This window comes from Epinephelus moara, chromosome 11 (assembly GCF_006386435.1).
Source record: "Epinephelus moara isolate mb chromosome 11, YSFRI_EMoa_1.0, whole genome shotgun sequence".
Taxonomy (NCBI): domain Eukaryota; kingdom Metazoa; phylum Chordata; class Actinopteri; order Perciformes; family Serranidae; genus Epinephelus; species Epinephelus moara.
In genome coordinates this window covers 34,304,881-34,328,515 of record NC_065516.1, presented here as the reverse complement: position 1 = coordinate 34,328,515, position 23,635 = coordinate 34,304,881, and the positions used below count along the sequence as shown (strand labels likewise).

General features: G+C 42.2%; 1 protein-coding gene across 1 annotated transcript in view; it reads right to left on the bottom strand.

Moving 5' to 3' along the window:
* LOC126397360 (E3 ubiquitin-protein ligase HECW1) overlaps window positions 1-16,917 on the bottom strand; it is a 99,103-nt gene extending 82,186 nt beyond the window's left edge. The window contains exon 1 of the mRNA XM_050056066.1: window positions 16,715-16,917. Within this exon, the coding sequence (XP_049912023.1) occupies window positions 16,715-16,744 (30 nt within the window). The 5' untranslated portion in view covers window positions 16,745-16,917. The remainder of the gene's footprint in view (window positions 1-16,714) is intronic.
* Window positions 16,918-23,635: the final 6,718 nt, after the last annotated feature.

Sequence of the window (23,635 nt, the reverse complement as noted above, 5' to 3'; positions counted from 1 at the left end):
TGCTGCGGCAGGTGCTCCGTCCCCACCGATGATAGTAATAGGACTATCACTAATAACTGTTACTGTACCACGTGTAGACAAATACTGTATATGTATATATGTGCCTACACATAACATATGAAGCTCAGTACATGTATGCCAACCTCATATGGGTAAATTCTGCCTCACTTTCTCCACTGCCAGAGCTTCCATGTTCTTGGCCCTATTTGACTGGGCAACAGAGAGTTCCAAAGATATGATGTCATACAGTAGGGTAACCTGTTGAGTTAAACGCAACTAAAGTTTACCGTTTACTGTTGAAATCGTTGTCGTATAAACAGGACCTAAGATCCTTTGATGATCTTAAGACTCCATCATCTATAACACAGGAGAGTGTGGATGCCAGCATTAGACCATGTGGGAAAAATAACCAGTTTCCCATTCATATGTATAGAGTGAGCAATAATAGGGACACATTTTGTTTGGCAGTATCCGAGGGGTGAACCATAAAATATTAGTGCTTCCAGTTTAAAAGGGGAAACCACACTGCACTCAGACTGGAGCTGAGGCGTGTTTGCATCTTCAGAAAACTGACTTTTGAGGGGGCGGAGCATAAATGACAGATGGTAAAATTTAAATCTAGGACCAGCACATCACAGTTAAGTTTGACTGTGACTGTGATTTCTCTTTACTCTATACCTTTGTTGGACCTAGAACATCTGCCTCTTGTCTCTGACATTTACTGCTGATGTTTCAGATATTTGAAAGACTTTCTCCTGTTGCTGCCCTGGAAATATGACCACATGATGTTCTCCTTTGATGTTCATAGTCTGTGCTGCCACTGTGTTCTTTGGTTTTTGATGGAAACCTGTGATATCAGACTGCAGTATCATTTACAGTCCTTCACAATGACAGTGGCTGCTGATATTTGATGCTGTGAGGGTAATTTTGAGCTTTGAAAAGCGTAACAACAACACTAAATAAAGATGTTGCAACCAGGGTTGGGAATTAGCACCAGCCACCAGCCAAACGCTGTTAAAATATGCATGTGGCTGCTAGATTTCACTCACCTGCAAAAAAACAATGGTTATCTATTGAGTGGCAGGAGGACAAAAGAGTAAACTTCCAATCCTGGTTGCAAAGAACGACAAAGTACCATCACTGTGGTCTCTCTGTCACGACCGACTTGTATATTTGATAGTTGATCCAGTATTGAAAACATTTTTTAAGCTTGCATCATGTTAACATGCTGAAACATGTTCACACACAGTGGCAGAGTAATCATTCGGACTATCACACTGAATGCACAAAAAAGTGAAACATGCGTGTCTGCATGCATCAACACATGTTTTGGACCAATGCACACAAATTAAACAGGCAGAAGTCCGTCACTGGGGCCGTTTAGAGAAGCGGTGGTGATGACACTGACACTGACATGACCCAGCAAGCAATAGTCGTGATTTAAACGTATTGGCTATATTTAGCTCCGATTTAGTCTAGCTACATGTAACCCAAATCTAGCCGATTTAATTTTGAAATTGATTAAATGTAATTTTCGCCATTGCAGATGGCGTGCGGTATGATATTCAATCACGTATGGAGAGTCAACAGTAATTAAAATATGTTTATCTCCATTTTTTGGACATGGTCTCTACATAGCTGTATAATTAATGACGTCTACACTTTGGCTATGGTTAGACGTCTACCAAATTTTCACTGACAGCCCAAATTCAGCCGTGATTTAGCCTAGACGTCAGTAGACGGCTATTAGACGTTTTTTAAACCAAAAAATGCTTGCTGGGGATTGTTCATATAAAGGGAGGCCACGAGGATTTCAACAAATGTTAGCATAGCTTTAGTACAGCACTATTTTTTTTAACCCTGAAAGTTTTAAATGTTGACCTCTTAATTTTTTTTTATATACATATATGAGCCCATGCTTGTTTGTAGAGTAGCTAAAGTGGAATGGATGGTAGATGTGTAGCAGGGGATGGGACATAAATCCAAATGATCGATTGGTTCATTGAGGTAAAGTTGCTTTGTTCATCTGAATGTTTCACTGTCGTTCGGGTCATCTCTAACACTGACACATGTAATCATTGTATGTCTGCTAAAACCATCCACTAGCTCTGTCAGAATCTGAACTGATTTTCAAAAATGTGTCTCTTTAAGGCATTTCAACGGCCCGTCTCAAAGGTTGATTCTTGACAATACACTTTAAGCCTGAGCGCACTGTGAGATCTGTAAGTGGGACAGTCTGTCGTTCCTGGGTCATGGGTGGTTGGTGACTACATTTGTGTCCACACTTAGTTCACTTCAGAAATACTGACATCGGCAAAGACCACATAAATTAGCCTAATACACATGCTCAATGCTCTAATCGTAAAGATTGTTAGTATATTAATCACAGTTTTTGTTACCAGTGGAATTTGTCTTTCCCACACCAGACTGAAACTGTCTACTCCATAAACATAAACTGCAAACTGAGTAGAGGGGTGGAACATTTACATTAACACTTTATAAAACAACTAAAAAACAAGGCGTTTCTGTTGTTTTAATTCACTTAGTGTGGGTGAACAACTGTCCAGCCTGACAACACCACAAACTACAGCCTCAGAAATCACTCTGATGTTGAATAAAATCTTGTCCACTGACGTTTTTCTAATTGGTTTTCATTAGATGTTACAAAGTATTCACAGTACAATCTTATATCGTGTTCACACCGGGCACGAATAAAACAATTCGCACAAGTGAATTACATGTAAAGTCAACGTAAAGATGCAATTAGCCACAAATTCCCACTGGGCAGCGCCATGGAGACAACGCAAAATACACAAATTGGGTGGCGTGAATTATGAGAGCACCAAAATTACCCGTCATGTGCTTATTTGTGAGAGTTGGAAAAATCCTAACTTCAGTGACCAGTTCGCTCCGTGATTGTCAATCAGCACAGGGATCCTCTGGCGACATCTGACGCCAAGGACGTACCAGAGGAAGTTCATTCATCAATTCAGCAATTTTACGTGTGTATGGTGCGAATTATTCGTTTGTATGAAGTGAGTCAACACAAAATATTCGGGCATTCAAACACAAACATGTGTGAACACTTTAGACTTGGGCTTCAGATTATTTTTCATCACGAGCGGCTTTTTGGTTTAGATGACACTCATATTCATAAAAAATACATTATCCGGACTGGATACTGGTTTCATCAGAGAAACGACCCAATCCTACTGGTGAACCTATTTGATAAATACTGCAGCGACCAGCATTCAGTTAATCAAAGTAAGAACCAGTGAATGTGAAACTTTCAGCACCTGTGAACATGTTTAACAGAGTGGCATGACCCACTCAGAATTTAGTGTCTGCTCAGCATGGACGCTGTGATCACTGCAAGATGCAGCATCATTACCAGCACATCCAAATGTGAGGGAGAGTTTTCCATCCTGGGATCTCAGATCAGATCAGAGGATGCTCTAGTTGGAAAGGAGCTTCAGGGCACGACTCAGCCAGCCTTGACGCATTGGTCTAAATGTTGAGGCACTTTGTTCGTGCAGCGGGTGATGAAGAAAGGTTATCTGCACGCACTGTACAAATTTCATGTGCTGGCTTGTGACACCATGTTACATGAATATTAGTGAAAAGCCAGAATTGTTACTGATTAGCTGAGGGTTATATCTGTATCTTGTTTTTTTAAATTGATTTTCACATTTATATTTAGCCTGGAAACGATCACATTTAAAACAGTGAATGTCAGAACAAAATGTATTAAAGTACACTGAACATGAATATATATAGGTGCAGGCACCAGCCTTTAAAATCCCATAATCCTAAAGACACACTGGGTGGTGGTAAGCAGGCAAATGGAGAAGGTGGTGGGTGATGGTGGTGGCAGGTGGGGGGGCACTGACCTTGATACTACAGAGCTGCATCAGCATAATGACCAGTCAACCCAAAGCAGACCAAAACCTGAGGGAAGTGGGAGGAGAAGGGCGGCGTGTTACAAACCACAGAAACAAAAAGCAGAGGCAGTGAATGTAGCAGGTGGGAGTCAAAGTATGGCGTTCGTGTGCAGGGGGGGAAAACAGCATAATCAGACTTTCATACTTCATCTTTGTCAGATAAAAATATGAATAATTGAAAAGATGCAGAAGCACAGATGGACAAACAGGAGCAAACAGAGAGACAAAGACACTGTGACCTCCCCACAGAGACATGGACAACAGAGATATACAGGAATGAACAGACACAACATCAGAGCGTCTCATGATGTTTAACTGAAACATATCACATGGTTCACATTGCTGCAGCGGAGAGGCAAGCCTGCAAAGGAAGGAAGTATTAACAGGATTATGGTCTTTTAAATGTGATCTGGTCACGACATGGCTCACCTCTGGTAGGATGGCTATCATGCAATATGACTGTTAATGGGCTGTAATTCACTGACTACCTTAACATTCACAAGATATTCCAGTTTTTGCCCTTATTCCAAAAAAAAGTCAATATTTGTATTCGCCGTTTACATGGCTAATGAAAATGAATATTTCGGTAATACTCCTGTTTGCATGTCGACGCCACTCTTGGCTGTGTTGACAGGTTGATGCCCTAACATGTTGTTTATCATGTCAAAATATGGAAAAGCTTGTGTCACTTCAGTTCTCTGTGTCAAAAAAGGAATAGGAAAGTTTTCCAGCGGTGGTGAGCTTCTTGAAGCGTGTGAACACAACCTCCCTGCCTTCAACCACCTTCTTGAAAAGATGGCTGTTGCGATATTTACGCAAACTCAAAAACCTGTCTTTTAATAATATTTAAAAATAGCTGCGTTTCTCCTTCTGACCAGAAGTGTGAGGTTTTGTTTTAGGCATTCATCTCAAACACACAGGGTGGAAACTGTTGGCTAGTTGGTTTGTGTACAACGGTAAACTGGTAAGAGGCCATGTGTCGCAAACTGTGGTAAAAAAATCAAGTTGAAACACGTTCAAAATTTGCTATATACATGTCCAAAGAACCCAGCCCACATTTGTATGCGGGGCCCATGTGGGTAATAAATAGAATGAAAAACTGGCCTTATATGGGACTGTTCACAGGTTCCATTGGCCCCATGCTAATTGCCCACATGGGTGGGTATTACTAGTGATGGCCAAATGAAGCCTCATGAGGTATTTTCTCTTTTTTTCTGAGCCCACTAGATGGCACTCATTGTTTAAAGAGAGAGGCTCAAAGAATGGCAATTCAGTGTGCTTTTAACCTTTTGTTGAACTAAAAGCGCCATCTAGTGGGCTCAGAAAATAAAGAAAATGCTTCATGAGGCTTCATTTGGCCATCACTGCGTATTAGCGGGCCCAGATGAATCATGCATCAAGATGTATTTCACATGTCATGTCATGTTTATGGAGCATTTTAGGCCCATACCCACTCTGATGAATGTCAAAAAGACCGAAAGCTCGACAACAAAGTGAAACTCTGCATGGATGTACGTGTGCGGAAATCTTTTTCTACCAGTTTGGAATTATTGGTGTTTCCAGCACCTTGCCAAGACCGAGCCGGGTGGAGCATTGGTTGTTCTGCATCACCTACTTACTTACTAAAATGTACATGTACCACAGAATGAATATATACTTTTTGAAAACTTAATCTGCCACATTAAGCTTCGCCTGTTCATCAAGCTAGTCAGGGTTTCCCCACAAATTATGTTATCATCTGCCGCCACAAACAGATTTTCTATTTTTGGAGCTGCACTGTTCATTAGGAGCACTAATGGAATATATATTTGGTTATTTATACCACGACAATGTCGAAGTGCAGAGTGTACTCAGGGCCATTCTCGGAACCCATCGGCTGTATTCGGCGTCTGACTTCCGGCAGACGGCGAATACAGCCTCTGGGGACAGACCCCCGATTTTTTGGCATTCCAGTTTGATTTGGGCGGAAGAGGCGAATTTCCGTTTCCGACTTCCGTTTATATATAAGTAAATATGCTGAACCATTGCGATGGATTCAGAGTTTGCAGTGACGCTAATTATGTNTCTGTATATAGAGACTAACTCAGGGCAGAGACGGAGCAGCAGTCTGCTAGGTCTAAATGTTTGCATTTATTTGCAGCAGCTGCTCCTCTCTGATCTGATCAACGCTTAATGGCTCAACAGATCAATTATCCACCTTGCAAGTCACAAACTGCTCCGTCTGTGCTGCGTTCATGGAGCTCCAAAAACCTCCGAATTTAGAGAGGAGACACAGAATTCTAACAGACACAGAGGCAATTAAAAGAAGAAAAAAAAACACAAGAGTTTGCTATTTCATAACGTGGTGATTAGCTTTTTGGCTTTATGCTCAACTAAGCAACTTTCTTAGAAATGAACAGGGGCCTCCAACGCTGTAACCACTTCTCTTTATACATCCCTGGTAGCAACTCGAATTCAACTGGCGCACACCCCAGCGCCGAGGTTCACAGCGAGGTAACAAATGAGGTGGGAATTCAAATGTACACAACGGTGTGCACTGTCACACACATATGCAAACATGTAAGGGCACAGGCACATACAAAACTAGGCTATACAAACTCCTGTTTCACATCATGTTCAAATCCCTGCAGTCCTCATTAGTCATGTAGTACCATATTAGCTTGGTGCCCAAGTTAACTACATTAACACACATGCATAGTAATCTCTGGGGAAATGTCCCCAGTTGTCCTTCCTGCTTGCTCTGACACTTGCATAATTAACCAGTATAATTGCATTCAAGACCACAAGATTATTAATTCAGCATACATGTAGAGCAGGGAGAACAGGAGAGACTGGGAAGCCTCTGCTGGAAATGAAATGATCCTGTACTGAATGATCAGTAATGATCTCCCTGAGTCCTCCTTCAGTTTGCTGTTCACCTAGGGATGGGTAGCCAGAGCTATGATCTCATCCGTGCCGTCCACATGAACCCCTGACTCTGTGGTTGCTCTACTTTCCACTTCAAGTGAAAGCTGATATGCACTTAATGTGCTGATGTGTTTCATGAAAAAGGTCCTGAAAGAAAAACATAGTGCAATCACCACAGAATGATGTACTCTAACTAAGGTCCTTAACTGGAGCTGATACTGCTGAGATAACTGGATCAGACTTTGGTAGCGTGACTACTGTGACTGGTGAGGGCATCATACTAATGTCCATGACTGTATCGGAGAACACTACCAACGTGTAACACTGAATATCTTGGAATTCCTTGTGGGGTCTCAGCTGGTTGCCTGGAAACTCACTGGGATGAAAAGACTACAGGAAGTCACTGCGCTCAGCCAAGAAACACTAAACCCCCATATAATATATGGTAAATGGTGAATAGACTGCACTTGTGTGGCGCTTTTTGAGCCTTTCAAACACTCACTTTTACACTACATGTCACATTCACCCATGGAACAGCCACCAGGAACAATCTGGGGTTCAGTATCTTGCCCAAGAATACCTCGACATGTGGACCTGAGGATCAAACTGCTAATCTTCCGATTGGTGGACGGCCCGCTCTACCTCTACCTTAAAACCACAGCCTCTTGTGCTTTGCTGTCATCATTTTGGGTCCAACATGTAGTGCATTCCCCAGTTTGTTTGGTTTTAACCACACATCACTGTCACAGAAACATGTGGAGCATGAGCTGGAACAGTTAAATGTTCCAGAGACCTGAAGAAAAGGCTCAATGAACGTTTCTTCTGTTAGTGTAACTTCAGATTTAATTCAAAGACTGAGATAAGCTTGTTCCAGGCCCACTGTGAAATAGATTAAAAATGACTGTCAAACAATGCTGATATAAACTTACACAACACAACATAAAACTACTGTATATTAATTTACATTTTGGCAAACTGGCACCATTAAAAGCACGCTGAATTAGCTATTATCAGTTCTTTTTTGTGCAATATCCATAGACGTCCAGATGACTATCTCTGAATTGCTTTGATACTGAAGCAATCTTTAAAACCTGATGATTCTCAGGTAAGTTCTGCAGGTATAGGGAGCCAGTTTTCTTCGCTGATATTAGTGAGGACCATTTGAGGTAATGACATCCACAGAGTGTTCAGATCTGACTGTAATAAGGCTCCATATCACAGGGCCAGACTACAATAACTACCTTTCTTTTGTTTTTAGACCCTTTTGCACCTTTTCCTTTCATCTCGCGTTGTATCTTTGCCTCACTTCTCTCCCTCTGTGCCCTCATTCATCTCTACTGAGCCCCCTCAGGAAGACAAACCTCACAATTTACAAGTGTCTGATCTAGTATGACCTTTGTCAGTCAGCTGTGACCAAGCATGACAGAACAGGGTTAAGAGAAGAAAGTTAAGCATACCTCCTCACTGCTATTGTGCCCCATTTATTCCACTCCTTGGTGTGTAGTGGAAATAATGTTCCTGTCCTTATTTGACATCATAGACGTTTGGTCATGCACTTTCCATGTGAAGATATGACGTCCAAGGTACCCTGGCGGCATTGGTTGATGACATTCTGGGACGCCGTGTCAACTTCAGCCTGTTACATGCATTGTCTGTTTTCAAAATACACTTCTGTTTTCACAGGAAATGCACAGTTTGCACACAGTCTCTTTCAAAATAAAAGCACTACGTCGGTATAACATCACAAATGAACATTTTTCTCCTTCAACGACAAATACACGTGGTTGGGTTTAGGAAAAAAGAACAGTGTTTGCCTTTATAATTTTACGGGAAGCAATCACCGGCCTCCTTGGTTAAAGTCGGTAGTTGCTGGACCCATTCACCACCCTTGCTGCCCGCCCTACTGGGACTTCCGCCACCTAAACTTTGGTTGTTATACCGCAGTGTTTCTCCCAGAGGCTGCCAGGCATCATTAAACAATAGCGGTGACCAGCTGCGTATCATGCCAACATGAAAGGACGTCTTTTTTTGTCAGTGTCTGATGCCGTAAGTCTGTGACCAAGCACCAGATTTCAATAAATGAGACCAGGTCACTTTCTGATTTCTAAATACCATCCACACCAATATTCAAGCTGTAATCAGGAACTTTTTGCTTCACAGAGTTCCGATATCCACATTGAGCATACAAACACAGATACTTGATGTTGGCTGAATTCTCTTACTGAAAGTGAATAACCCTGAGTAAAGCTACCCAGCAAGCAATAGTCGTGATTTAAACGTATTGGCTATATTTAGCTCCGATTTAGTCTAGCTACATGTAACCCAAATCTAGCCAATTTATTTTTGAAATTGATTAAATGTAATTTTCGCCATTGCAGATGGCATGTGGTATGATATTCACTCACGTATGGAGAGTCAACAGTAATTAAAATATGTTTATCTTCATTTTTTGGACATGGTCTTTACATAGCTGTATAATTAATGACGTCTACACTTTGGCTATGGTTAGACGTCTACCAAATTTTCACTGACAGCCCAAATTCAGCCGTGATTTAGCCTAGACGTCAGGTCTTCATGTAGACGGCTATTAGATGTTTTTTAAACCAAAAAATGCTTGCTGGGTACTATCATCATGCACACTAAGGTCTCTTTTTATTGTTCGCCCTGTGGTGTGGCACTGATCCCAGTCAGATGTGACCTGCCCAGTGCGTCAGGGGCTCAACCAAATCATCAAAATGCTGGTATTGTATGTTTCTGCTCTTTTTACCACCTTTTTTTTTTTAAAAAAAACCCATAAAATCAATCGATCTTTGTCTTCTTTGTGCAGCACTTTGCATTGAGCACTTTGACTAGCTGTTTAACACTACAGGACACAGTGATGTCACCACTAAAATAAGACAACAAATAACTCTCTCTGTCACAGCTACACATATAAGACTGACACAGTAAAAACGGAATCAAATGTTTTCTAAAAATCGGATTTTTGCGGTCAAGCCCTTGGCCATTAGAAATGATTTGGATTCGTCATTGTTGATTCAGAAACACAAACAGACCCTGAAGATTTCATTAGAGGCACCGGATCAATCACAGGAGAAGAAAACCTTTTGGGCCTTTTCAGTATAGCAGCTTTGTGAACTCTTTATGTTTCATAAGTTATGTTTAGGCACAAAAACCACTTGGTTAGGGATAGGAAAAGATTTTGTTTTGGCTTAAAATGCCTGGTTCTGTCGCCTCTGGAAATGTTTCGCAAAAAAAAAAAGAAATTTGGTGCCAAAATCACAGCTAGAAATGCTGCAATGTCTCACTAAAAAAGACCTGTTTTTGGTGCCACATTTGCTGCTAAAATCACCGCTTTGTTGTTTGTTGGTGCCAAACTGTGGTCTCCTGCATAGCGATGTCTCTGTAAAACACAACCACTTTTTGGGGCGCTATCCTCGGTGGAAACACAGTGATAGGTCACTAAAAAACAACCACTCTGGTGGCTAAAATGCTGCTGGAAGGCGCAGTAATGACTCGTTAAAACACAACAGGTTTGTTGTTTGCTGGCAATTTTGGTATTTCTGTGGCCAGGCTCACCTGTCACACCTGTGGCACACCTGGATACAGGAAGTGATCGGACAGAATACATTATTATACATTAGAGATGGACGTGTTTGAGGGAAACCACACGTGCAACTTTCATCCCCTTTAAACACAGGGCAATCCCTGTGATGATGCACTGACAGTTTGGGAATCCTGTGGAGAGATTTCTTCTTGTTGTCTGGGACGTGCGGAGTTCCCCATATGAATTCAGCAACTCAAAGAAAGGTCAGGGGTCGCCAAACCCACTGGGATTCAACAATTGGGTCCATAAGCAGCTTTCATAGCAACAATGCCTCCATTTGTCCAGGTATCTCTCTTTGGACTGATCCTTGGGGACTGATACTAGTGGAGCAAAAACAACAACATAAACCAAGGGCAGAACGGCACAAAGCTTTTGCACTTGCACATTACTGAGTGTATTCTAACGTGTTGCTTTTCTACTTCAAATTCTTGGCTCGTTTAATGAAAACAGGGAAAGTAATCACTATTAATTGTTCCCTCGACAGTTAGTAAGGTCTTTTAGTGGGTTACAGTATCACCAAAATTACCCAAATTTTGGCCACGAGCAAACACAAACCTTCGCCGACTTTACCATCCTATAAAACTCAACAAGCCACCAGTTTCTGTGCTACCTGTGGTCTCAGCCTGACCACAGCTATAAAACTTGTTTGGCTCTGCCTCTGACAAATAAAATAAAATAGTCTCAGCAGATGTTATCACTGATGGAAGTGTGGATACCACAGGACAACTACGCAGAGATATAGATACTCATGGGTATTTCCTGCTGACACTGAATGATCCTGCTGTTCTTGGCTATGGACTTTGGTCATAGCTCTAAAACAGTGGTCCTACGTTTCCCAGTGAGAGAGGTTCAAGGATGGCTGTTGTCATGGTCATGTGATCAAAGACAGCCTGGGAAAAAATTCTGACAGAGTCATAAATTCGGGATGACCTTCTCACTGTGTGACTGCTGCTATAACCTACGTCTGCCAACCAACAGAAATGCAGCATGAAATGACGCACTGGCGCTAAACCCAAACAAACAGACAGATAGCAGCTCGCAATGGAGGCAAAACACGCTAGAAGATATGTGTGGAACTCCAGCAAAGAGGAAAACCTTGTGGAGTTGTCGTAAGTGCTAATATCGTAGGCAACTGGACTTGCTTGCGTTTCTTGAAGATGTTTCGCCTCTCATCCAAGAAGCTTCTTCAGTTCTAAATGACTGGTGCGAAGTTGCAGGCTATAAACCCTGTGTGGGTGGGAACCCTTCCAGAGTCGTAGGGGTCACGTAAGCTCTTAGTTTCAGAGTCGTTGAGGTCACAATGTGAGTCGTTGACCCACCTGGCCACCATGTGAGTCATTAGGGTCAGGTGGGACCAGGAGTACGATATGAGCACTTACGATTACCATGACCTGGATGACTGAGAATCTTCACCGACAACTTGTGGAGTTGTGGCAGCAGAAGCCTTGTCTGTATGATGTGTCCTCAAGCTCTGACCATGATCGCGTAAAGACGGACGAAGCATGGAAGGAAGTAGCGGAGAAGTTGCAGCTAGCATAACAGCTAGCAAACGCACACAAAGACACAAGTTTATTAGCTCCATGTCACACAGTGTAGCTGCACCAAACTATGTATAGGAGGCGTAACTTTCACAAAGACTAGTTAAGACCAGTTGAACAATTCTAACATCAAACGTTTACTAATACTTTATCAATCGCCGCACACTCATCCCCCCACTATGCTTCAGAGCGTCCACTCTATATCTGTGCACAGAGCAACACACTGTGCTGTAAATCAATACAAATTCTATATTTGGCACTGAATGCAGTCAGAAGCTAATCCGAGTACTGTGTGTATGTGTGCCTTTTCTGGAACAGGACTCTTGTTCTGTTGTCTCACCAGGAACAGACCAGGTTTGGAGGAATTACAGACACAATATATTAAGTTTGTTTCATCATGACGTTCTCCATAAATTGTTTGGTAAATACAATGTCTAAGAACAGTGAAAACCAAACTGCTGTCTTGTCCAGGAAACAGTGTGAGTCCTTACACTGTGATATACGACATGGTTTCCTCTGGCCTGATGTAAAAAGGGGAAACAGCACAGGGCGGTAAAGGCTGCTGCTTAACTTGATTTTGTGTGTTGGAGCTTTGATGTTCACCCAAAGTGCAGTCAGTACCTGCAGGGCTTCTGACCTCTCACTGCCAAAAAGAAGCAAAAAAAATGGCTGAATTCAGACCAGTTTCTAACCCTGGTGAAAACCCAATCATACAACACTCACTGAGCTGATGACCACTTACTTACTCAGGGGAAACTCTCACTCTGGAGCACTCTGGAACAGCAAACTACAAAGTCACCTGCCGTCTTATAACGCTGATGCTCCAGCAGAGCCTTTTTTGAATCTTCTTGCACAAACATGTGGTTAAACTGTGAGTATTCTGTCATTGACTGTTCCTCTGTCAATTGTTAAAGCGCTCATTTGCTTGGAGAAAGTACACAGTAATCTAAATTAGCAAGATATTGAAAATTAGTACTTTTGCAGCACTCCCCATTAGGGGTCGCTAAGGGGTAGTGAAGGCCAAATGAAGCCTCATGAAGCATTTTCTTTATTCTATGAGCCCACTAGATGGCGCTTTTTGTTCAACAAAAGGTTGAAAGCACACTGAATTGCCATTCATTGAGCCTCTCTCTTTAAACCATGAGCGGCATCTAGTGGGCTCAGAAAATAACGAAAATGCTTCATGAGGCTTCATTTGGCCATCACTACTAAGGGGCCATGTTTTTTTGTGCCCTCAAATTCTTTGCTTACTAATGTAGACACATGGTAGGTGCACTCAAACACCAGAGCAATGTTGTTGCCACACGCATGTCTTCCTGAGTGCCTATTTTTTTCAGAATTTAGTTCAAGTTTTGGAACACACCAGCACGCACTGCATGTCATTAGATGAGGATCAACCAATCACAGCCGGCAGATATCTTTCCCTTCATCCGCAAATATCAAACTGTGATAAATATGGAAAGCTGATCATGTTCGTGCAGAGCTGCCAGAGCTTTACATCTGTCTCAAGGACAATCAGCCGACACACAAACAGCGCCTGGAAGAAGATCAGCTCTGCACTCAGGATTTCAGGTACACGGCTATGATACAGTGCTTGTTAAGGTTGCTTAGCAACCTCAGATGCAACCTGCTGCCATGAGTAGCACCCAGTAGCTTTTTCCAGGCAGATAAAGAAGCAGGTTGTGTACGGCCCCCAAAGCTTCACAAGGGGGTGGGAGGCCTTGAATTTAAGGGGTGTAAGAAAACTTTTTTTTCTGTGAATAAAACTAAATGAAAGTTGTATTTTTAAAGTTTAGATTATCATTTAAAATATTAACTTTGAAAGAAATCTCAAAGGATAATGGCACAATGAAGACCTGCTACATTAATAGAGCCAGTGTTTCCCGAAGAATTAGATAAAAATCAAAATGTGGCAGCAGGTGTTTTAATCGTGGCGCTTTCACTTTATGCTAAACAGCCTCGTCTTGCATTAGAAAAGTACACAGTTAAAACAATGAAAAAGCTTATCGAACAGTGGCCAAGTGTCAGGGAGGAGAATCTCTGATGTAACATTCACAGGAAATTGTTGCCCAAAATTCATCCAAATCACTTGTTCCTGCTTTTATTGTGTTCACTGTTTGGGTTAACTGTATAGTTTATTAGTCGTTGCACTGAAGATAATATGAAAAATCCATAAAATATGTCACTTCGTCAGGTTTTTTAAGGACAAAGGTTGGGAACTACTGATCTAGATGACAACAATATTAGCAACTATTTGTCATTTTTTGAGCAGATGCCGACAACTTCAGCCTCTATAAACTAAGAATTTGCTGGTTTCTCTGTTAACATAATTGTAGATTGAATATGTTTGAGTCTTGGACTGTTGGTCAGAAAAAATAAGCTATTTTAAAATGCCTTTTGACACTTTACAGACTCAAAAATAATCTGCAGATACATCAGTAATGAAAATCACTAACTGTAGTTGCCAAGCTTCCTTCAAAAGTGACTGGTGTTATTGCACAATGTCTGTGTTGGTGGATGTCAGAGGTTGGCGGGTCTCTCACTGCACCCTTCTGTCTTATTATGCTTTTAGCTCTGTGATTAATACAGGGAAGGAATGTTGTCAGTGCAGCTTACATCTGTCTGATCAGGGCCAGTGTGGCAGAAATAGCCCATCACAAGAGGCTGAGTCATTCGAGCAAAATAGTTTTTGGTCAAAGTCAAATTGCTGCTCATTTTAATTTTCTCAACGCACGGAGAAAAGGCAGCACCAGCACGAAAATCTAATCTGCAGAGCTCAGGACATAAAGATTCAGAAAATATACGTCTGTATGAGGCGAAAAATTTGTTCACATATAATGTACCTAATCAGTGTCAAAGGTCAGGTAAGGTTTGTGGCTACAATGGGAAAATGGCAACTTGCTCACATGAATAGCAGGTGACGACAGATGGTGTGGCACAAGGGAGAAACCCAGTTTATCCTCCTTGTTGCTTCTGAAATTGAGGATATATACCTTCATGTTTTGTAGTTTTACAAGACAAGAAACAATCTGACGACTTAAAATGACATACAAAGGAAAAACTGCTCAGCTGAAACATTATTAGTTGTGTGTGAGCTACACTGGTAGTGGTTTGTGATATGATGCTCACCAACTGAAGGACATGAGTATTTACTCACCTTCTTGACAACCTGACAACCGTAATCACTGATGAAATGTAGCCCACAGGCACATCTGTAAAACCTGATATGTTGCTCTTTGGAAAATACATGATTTTATCTTATTTATTATAGAGGTCGGGGGGAAAATCAGTACAGCATGGTATTGCGCTATTTGTGTGTATCATCACACAGTGCCAAGTATTGATTTTTTAAAGAATATAAATTATTAATATTACAAATACAATTTCAACTTCATGTAGCCTACTTGAGTAACATAATCAATTACTTTTTCGGTCCACTAGATACATTTTGCAGCAAAAAGTTTCTGCAGTATATCACAATATACACTCACCGGCCACTTTATTAGGTACACCTGTTCAACTGCTCATTAACACAAATAGATAATCAGTCAATCATGTGGCAGCAGCTTAATGCATTTAGTCATGTAGACATGGTGAAGACGAGCTGCTGGATCCATCCTGCCTTGTATCAACGCTTCAGGCTGCTGCTGCTGGTGGTGTAATGGTGTGGGGGAGATTTTCTTAGTACCAGCTGAGCATGGTTTAAACACCACAGCCTGAGGAATGATTCCAGCACCTTGTTGAATCTTTGACAGCAAGAATTATGGCAGCTCTGAAGGCAAAAGAAGGTCCAACCTCGTACTAGCAAGGTGTACCTAATAAAGTGGCCAGCAAGTGTGTTTTATTGCAATACCCAGCATGTCACAACATATTTAAAACCACAGTAATATTGAGATATGGTATCATGGATCCTCTGGTAATTCCCATCCCTATCATCTTAGCAGCTCTGCTCATATCAAACTTCCATCATGTTTTTCATTTATAGGCGACTGACTGCATGACAGCAGAGAACAGAGGAAAACAAAAGCAAAATGCACCCCTCTGTGTTGCTCCTGTATATAAGAGGATTGTGAGGATGGGAATCCCCACACAAAGAGGGAGGGTGAAGCCTCTCCTTACATCAGGACAGGCAGCACATCCCAAATCAAGAGCAAGTAGGGCGAAGCTGGCCCTGACATCTCCAGCGCTGACACATCGCGCCAAACACCATTCAGAAAATTAATTACTTTAATGTTAGGTGCCTCAACTGGCACATAGTACCCCTATATTAAAGATGACTCGAGACTTTTGCAGACTCTTATCCAGCCTTTAATTCGGCATACGTGCAGTGGCTCACAAAAACTCGCTTCTGCCTTTTTATTTAACGTAATGCCAACTTTTAGGAATGATGTGGACGGGTAGCAGCGGCAGAAAATTAAGCAACGAGTGAACGATGTTTGGCTGTGAGGCGAACCACCTCTTAAAAACAGTTGTGTTTCTATGTGGTGCATATTAAAGAAATAAACCCAAACAACCATGTGTTTCTAAGCCACCTCCTGTTACGTGTCATTACGAATGAACCTCAAGCAGCCACTCGGTGTTTTGACCGGGATTCAGCGTAACGTTTCCTCCACACGGGGCAGAATGACACATATGCGGGTTACGGAGCGATGGGCCGCTGCTGGAGACCGATATGACAGCATACAGCACCTCAACGTTACACAGCAACAATGGAGACGACCTACCTGGGATAAAATAACCTGCCGGTGGATCATTCTCCAACGGGAAGGGTGAGGACTCGAAGGGGTACACGCCTGCTAATTTCCACCGAGCTCCATTTCGACGGTAAAAGGCAGGAGGGACACAAACAAACGGCGGACCGATTAAAGGGCCGATGAGGCACGCGACAGAGAGGCTGTAGTCACATCCTTTCCTCTTCCCCTGGACCAAAGTAAAGCTAGCTGAAATACAACACACACTTCCCGCCCGCTGCCAAAATTACCCATTAAGCTCGACTCGTGAGTTTTTTTGGCCAATATTTCAAATTTAAAAATACATTTTAATGTTATAAATACCCGTGCAACAATTATTTCCATTTTAAAATTAATTTTCTTATCAATTTGAGCAACTGCAAGCTGAAATATGCTTTTATTTCGAAGGTAGCACTTCCGGTTACATTCGAGATGAATGCGTCCGGTGGAGCTGGGTACCAGTTTCCTGACAGCCAATCACAACACGCGCTTTTGTCCTCGCGTGCGCTCCCTCCTCGTCTCTGCCTCCCGATATAAACATATATAAATAAATATTATAAATAATATAATATAATATATGTGCATATATGATATGATAAATAAATAAATAATCTCTCTTGTGCATCGTTTTCCCTCAGAGAGCTGCAGCTGATGTGAGGAGGAGAAAATACTCCTCACCTCAGCTTGTAACTGGAAACATACTGGGAAACACTTCAGGAAGTATGTACCTTACTGGGAGCTTTGGAAAATACTGAGTTTTAATGTGGTAGATATTACTGGGACCTCATTTTAGTGAGGGACTGTTCGTTATTTATGAGAGGAGGGGTGGGCATATCAAGTAATTTTCTAAGCACTGAGGAGGGACTGATGTTTTTTATTTTGGCTCAGGGGACAGACACACAACTTTTAAAGGTTGTATTTTGTATTTACTCTCTCCCCGCCATTAACAAGATTTTCTCCGACCTTGTCACATATCAACGTTTGGTCATGGACTTTCTTGTTTTCAGCATTTTTTCTCCGTTGATTCATCAGACGGAGAAGAATAAACATAGCACACGCCACAACACAAGCGCTGGAGCCGGCATTTTCAAACCTGAATGACTACCGGTATCTTGCGTCGCTACTACGCGTGAGGTAGGCCTATGTCTGCACATCAGCCATGCCAACTGGCATGAAGTGGTGTCTCATTTCTTAGGGAAAGATCTCTACAGCAGCAGAAACCAACGCACAAACCATCCTTAAACCTCAGCATGATTCGCGGCCTGTTGCTGTTATAGTTTAACAGTGCCCAGCGGCATCAGGGGGAAACACGAAGGACACGACAAGGACGAAAGTTAAGGTGGTGAAAGTCCGAGTGGGGCGGGCGGAAACACAAACAAGCACTGACTTTCACCACAGAGAGCGATGTTTGCATCCCCTAAGATTCTAGAGCCAAACCCTGTTATTTTTTCCTAAACCTAACCACGTGTTTTTGTTATTGGAGGAAAATGCTTCATGAGGCTTCATTTGGCCATCACTAGTGGAAAGTCCATGACCAAACGTCAATATGTGACGAGGTCGGAGTGAGAATGTGTTGTGAACTTGCAAAACAGAGGGGCAGGTGCCAAGTGTCGGGGGCAAGGCGTGTATTGGGATTGGGCTTTAAACTATAACTTGAAAATCACTGAAAGTGAAGATATGTGATTATCACTGGTAAATAACTTTAATGATTTAGATCAGCAAACCTTCCCGAGAGGAAAGAAAGGAACTCATTTTATCATGCAGTAAAAGAGACAGAAGTAAATCATCAAAGAGAAAACTGCACACGTGACTCAGAGGAAAATCTTATAGTTTGATCCTTTAGTATTTTCTTTTTCTGTATTGTGACTTCACAGAGGAATTCAGGGGAGCTCAACCTGATCCAAAATCTCAGACTCTCTCTTTGATCTCCTGAAAGAGGTAACCCTTTCAGGTATAGTGGTCACTACAATGGACAGCTATTTAAAAGACATTTTCTTGTATGTACATGGATTTTGATGCTATAGTTGCATTTAAGTCACTAGAGTGGACCCTAGTGCTTCATACCATACACTGCCACCCAGTGGCCAGGTGTTGTCAGTGCAATGCAAGTACAGTCAAGTAACATCTAAAGGAGTAACACAGTTGAATATATGTTGGGAGGAAATTGCAATTAATCATCTATCCACTAAACTGGGCATCTGTAAGGCGTGTTATTTGAACCCCAATGCAGCACTCTAGGAGTCAGTAATAGTTGGTAATGCCCTTTAATTAAACAAAGGCAAAGAAGGCGACTGGTCAGATGAAGAAACCGTTATCAGTTTGTCCTTCAGGTAGTGATGGCCAAATGAAGCCTCATGAAGCATTTTCTTCATTTCTGAGCCCACTAGATGGTGCTCATGGTTTAAAGAGAGAGACTCAAAGAATGGCGATTTAGTGTGCTTTCAACCTTTTGTTGAACAAAAAGTGCCATCTAGTGGGCTCATAAAATAAAGAAGATGCTTCATGAGGCTTCATTTGGCCATCACTACCTTCAAGCTCAGAGCCCACACACAGTCTCTGGGCTCAGGGGCCAGGGAACAGACTGGGCCAAACCTGGAAACAGGGCCGAGAACGAGGACGTGAGTCCAAGGACCCGTATAGTTCAGTCTGCTGGCAGGCAGAAGTGACAGAGAGGGGCTTACTGATGGCGTGGTCAAGAAGGCGAGGGGTCGGGAACCAGAAGAGCAGTCCAGCAAAGCAGCAGAGCCGACAAGGGACAAGCAGGAGGTAGGTAGAAGCCAGGCGAAGGATTGAGGAGCCGATAGGTAGGTGAAAGGAGAACACACACAAGGCAGCCTGTGGTGTCTCACAGACAGTTTCTGAGCTGCAGCAGGTGGGAACACTTGCGCTGAACTGTCATCGCAGGAAAACACCACACATGCATAGGCAGATGGAAACCAGAGACGCTGAGGCAGAACTCATGGTTCGGGACAGGAGGATGGTGAGTTTGCTGGGAAACAGACAATGCGGGCAGGTCAGAGGCAGGCAGGGTCGGTAACAGGAGACTGAGCAGGAAGGAGTGCTGGAAAGTCTTGCAACAATCTGGCAAAGAGAGTCTATAAAGCAACAGTCTTTATAGCTGCAGGAGGTGATGATCTACAGGTGAGAGGATTGGCCTGATGAGGTGGGTGTGGCAGACAGGCAGGAGCGCGAAATGTCCAAATCCATCCACAACATTCTGTATCATCTTCTTAAGCAAACTAAAGATTATTTTCTTTACATTGGACCTGAATGAATTTTTCTCGCACAATCTGTCAGCTTATTAACAAGAAATCAATTCCAGAGGTTTACAGCATCTCACACGTTTTTCTGTAAAGTCAGACACTGACAGTGACGATGCAGTGGACTCATCTGACAGGAGCTTAGAGCTAGAATCCTGTGTTAGTTCTGAGCTGACGGAGTTTAAGCCTCCTGCTGTATATCGACTCACAGTCAGTGCATCAGCTGTCTTTTCACCCTTCAATACGGCAGCACGAGAGGCATAATCAAACACACGGAGGTCACAGAGGTCACATTAAGACAGGTGAGCAGATGGTTAGACTAAAAGTGAGGTCCTGCCTCTTTTGAACACGTATGTCAAACAGTTTGCAACAAATCAAAGTGTTGCACAAATTCAGTGTTTCCCAAACATTTTGCTCATACGGCATCAGGACCTGTTGTAAAGGAGGCCTGTTTATTACCTGTAACCTACCATTCCCTTGGATGTCCTCATCACAGATACATATACTTTTGTCGGTTCTTCTTTGAAATGATCACCTTCCTCCGATACATTAGTCATTATGTCATTGCTGTTGTAAGTGGTTATGAACCAGGATACTGGTGTTGATACACTTTGTTTTTAGTGCTATATGGAAGGTTCTAGTGCCACCTAGAGGTGGAGATTGTTGTATCTTCAACCTCCATCCTTCAGATCCTGCCTCTGGCAACTTTATAGCTTTTTTAAAAGTTTTTTTAAATCATGCTTTTTATTGTTTACAGGACCAGTTATTTGTATCTTTGTGATCCCGCCCCAGCTTTTGTCACCTGCACAGGACAGACACACCTACCTACTGTGTGTACAAGACCACTTCAAGGCACATTTATCAAAGTAAATATGAATATAGAAACAAATATACAATAACTAAATAAACACACACACACACACATATATATACATATATATATATGTGTGTGTGTGTGTGTGTGTGTGTGTGTGTGTGTGTGTGTATATGGCAGCTCTCCAGAGGGTGGTACCACAGCACAAACATTTATTGGACTCCCACAGAGACTCTATGGATTCTATGGCCTCTACAGACTCTATGGCCTTTACAGACTCTATGGACTCTACAGAGACTCTGTGGATTCTACAGAAGCTCTACAGAGACTCTCCTGACTCTACAGAGACTCTATGGACTCTACAGACTCTACTGACTCTAAAGAAACTCTAGACTCTACAGAAACTCTATGGACTCTACAGACACTATGGGCTCTATAGAAACTTTACTGACTCTACAGAAATTTTACTGACTAAAGAAACCCTACTGACTCTGCAAAGACTCAACTGCCTCTACAGAAACTCTACTGACTCTACAGAAACTTTACTGACTCTACAGAGACTCTATGGACTCTACAGAGACTCTCCTGACTCTACAGAAACTCTACTGACTCTACAGAAACTTTACTGACTCTACAGAGACTCTATGGACACTACAGAGACTCTCCTGACTCTACAGAAACTCATCTAACTGTACAGAAACTCTACTGACTCCAAAGAAACTCTATGGACTCTACAGACTCTATGGGCTCTACAGAAACTTTACTGACTCTACAGAAATTTTACTGACTAATGAAACTAGACTCTACAGAAACTCTACTGACTCTGCAGAGACTCAACTGAGTCTAAAGAAACTCTACAGAATCTACAGAAACTCTTCTGACTCTACAGAAACTTCACTGACTCTAAAGAAACTTTACTGACTCTACAGAGACTCTCCTGACTCTACAGAAACTCTACTGACTCTACAGAAACTCATCTAACTCTACAGAAACTCTACTGACTCTAAAGAAACTCTATGGACTCTACAGACTCTATGGGCTCTACAGAAACTTTACTGACTCTACAGAAATTTTACTGACTAAAGAAACTAGACTCTACAGAAACTCTACTGACTCTGCAGAGACTCAACTGAGTCTAAAGAAACTCTACAGAGTCTACAGAAACTCTTCTGACTCTACAGAAACTTCACTGACTCCACAGAGACTCTATGGACTCTACAGAGACTCTATGGACTCTACAGAATCTCTACAGACTTGTCGTTGTCACACTTGGCCGAGTCAGTGGAAATATTCAAGTGCCTGAAGAGTTTTCATTGAGCTTCAACACTTTTAGTGCAATGACAATGCAGGCATTCATTCATTCATCCATTATAAATCAAACCACAGTATTGTGTTGACGATGAACCACTTTAACTGTATCTAGTGGCTCTTCATGTGTTTGGATGTTTACTGTGAAAGTTGTTGATTATATTTTCTTGTCTGGTGTTTGCTGACCTCACACACTGAAAATCCTTTAATGTTATTTGTAATATTATGGAGAGCTCCCCTGAGTGGGCCTCTGTGAGTGTATGCATATACTGCAGGCTTGTTGTCACGTGGTTTGTCAGATGAAAAGCCTCGTGAAGGTCGCTCCACTGAAATGTAGCTATTCAATAAATTTACCATAAGTGTTGACAATATGAGGGAGCTGAGTTTTATTCATATTTTCTCCTGTCCTTATACAGCTCTGCAGAGATCACTTTTTTTCTGTTTTCCAGTTGACAAATTATACCATAATATGAATAATGGAACAGTCTGCATCCTCGACAGTCTGACAGTAGGAAAAAAGAACCTTTGCTAACTAAACTTTACTATACAGAATTGCACTCATTGCACTCTGTCTTTGCTCTTAAACTTTTTTCATTTCTGTGTATCACAAATTCTCATATCAAGGCTGATATTCAAATCCTCAAAGTCACTGAGGGGGTGGAACAACCTGGAGCCTACAATAGCCAACATGGTCCATTTCCACATACGGCACTAATTCCATCAGTACAACAACAACAACAACAGATGTCATGTTGTAGTCACCATTCTGCTGCTCTTAGTTGTTTTCTTGTTTTTAATGAAAATACTGTGTTCATTCTAATTGTTTCTTCTTTGCTCAGTAGCGCCCCCTTTGTCAAGTATCACAGCTTCTAAACACTTCTTGTATCCAGCTCAGAGTCTTTCAGTTCTTGTTTGGAGGATTTTCACCCATTCTTCCTGCAAAAGGCTTCTAGCTCTGTGAGATTCTTGGGCCGTCTTCATGCTCTGCTCTTTGAGCTCTATCCACAGATGTTTAATGATGTTTAGGTCGGGGGACTGTGAGGGGCGTGGCCAAACCTTCAGCCGGCTCCTCTTGAGGTCGTCCATTGTGGATTTGGAGGTGTGTTTAGGATCATTGTCCTGTTGTAGAAACCATCCTCTCTTCATCTGCAGCTTTTTTACAGATGCTGTGATGTTTGCTTCCAGAATGAATCCATTCTTCCCTCTACCTGTGAAATGTTCCCCGTGCCACTGGCTGCAACACAAGCCCAAAGCATCATCCATCCACCCCCGTGTTGAACAGTTTGTTCTCCAAACATACCTCAAAGTTCTGTTTTACCTTCATCAGTCCACAGGACTTGTTTCCAAAAAGCATCAGGCTTGTCTTTGGCCGAAATGGCAGCCTCGCCAGCCTGGAGCATGGTTTGAATGTTCCATGTCCCCACATGAATAGATTTCCTTGGCATCAGAGGGTATGCCGGCTTCCCAGCTCCCTTGCGGGTTTGGCTGGAAAGTGTCATTGTCCCCATCACTGGGGCATGTTCCTCAACCAGG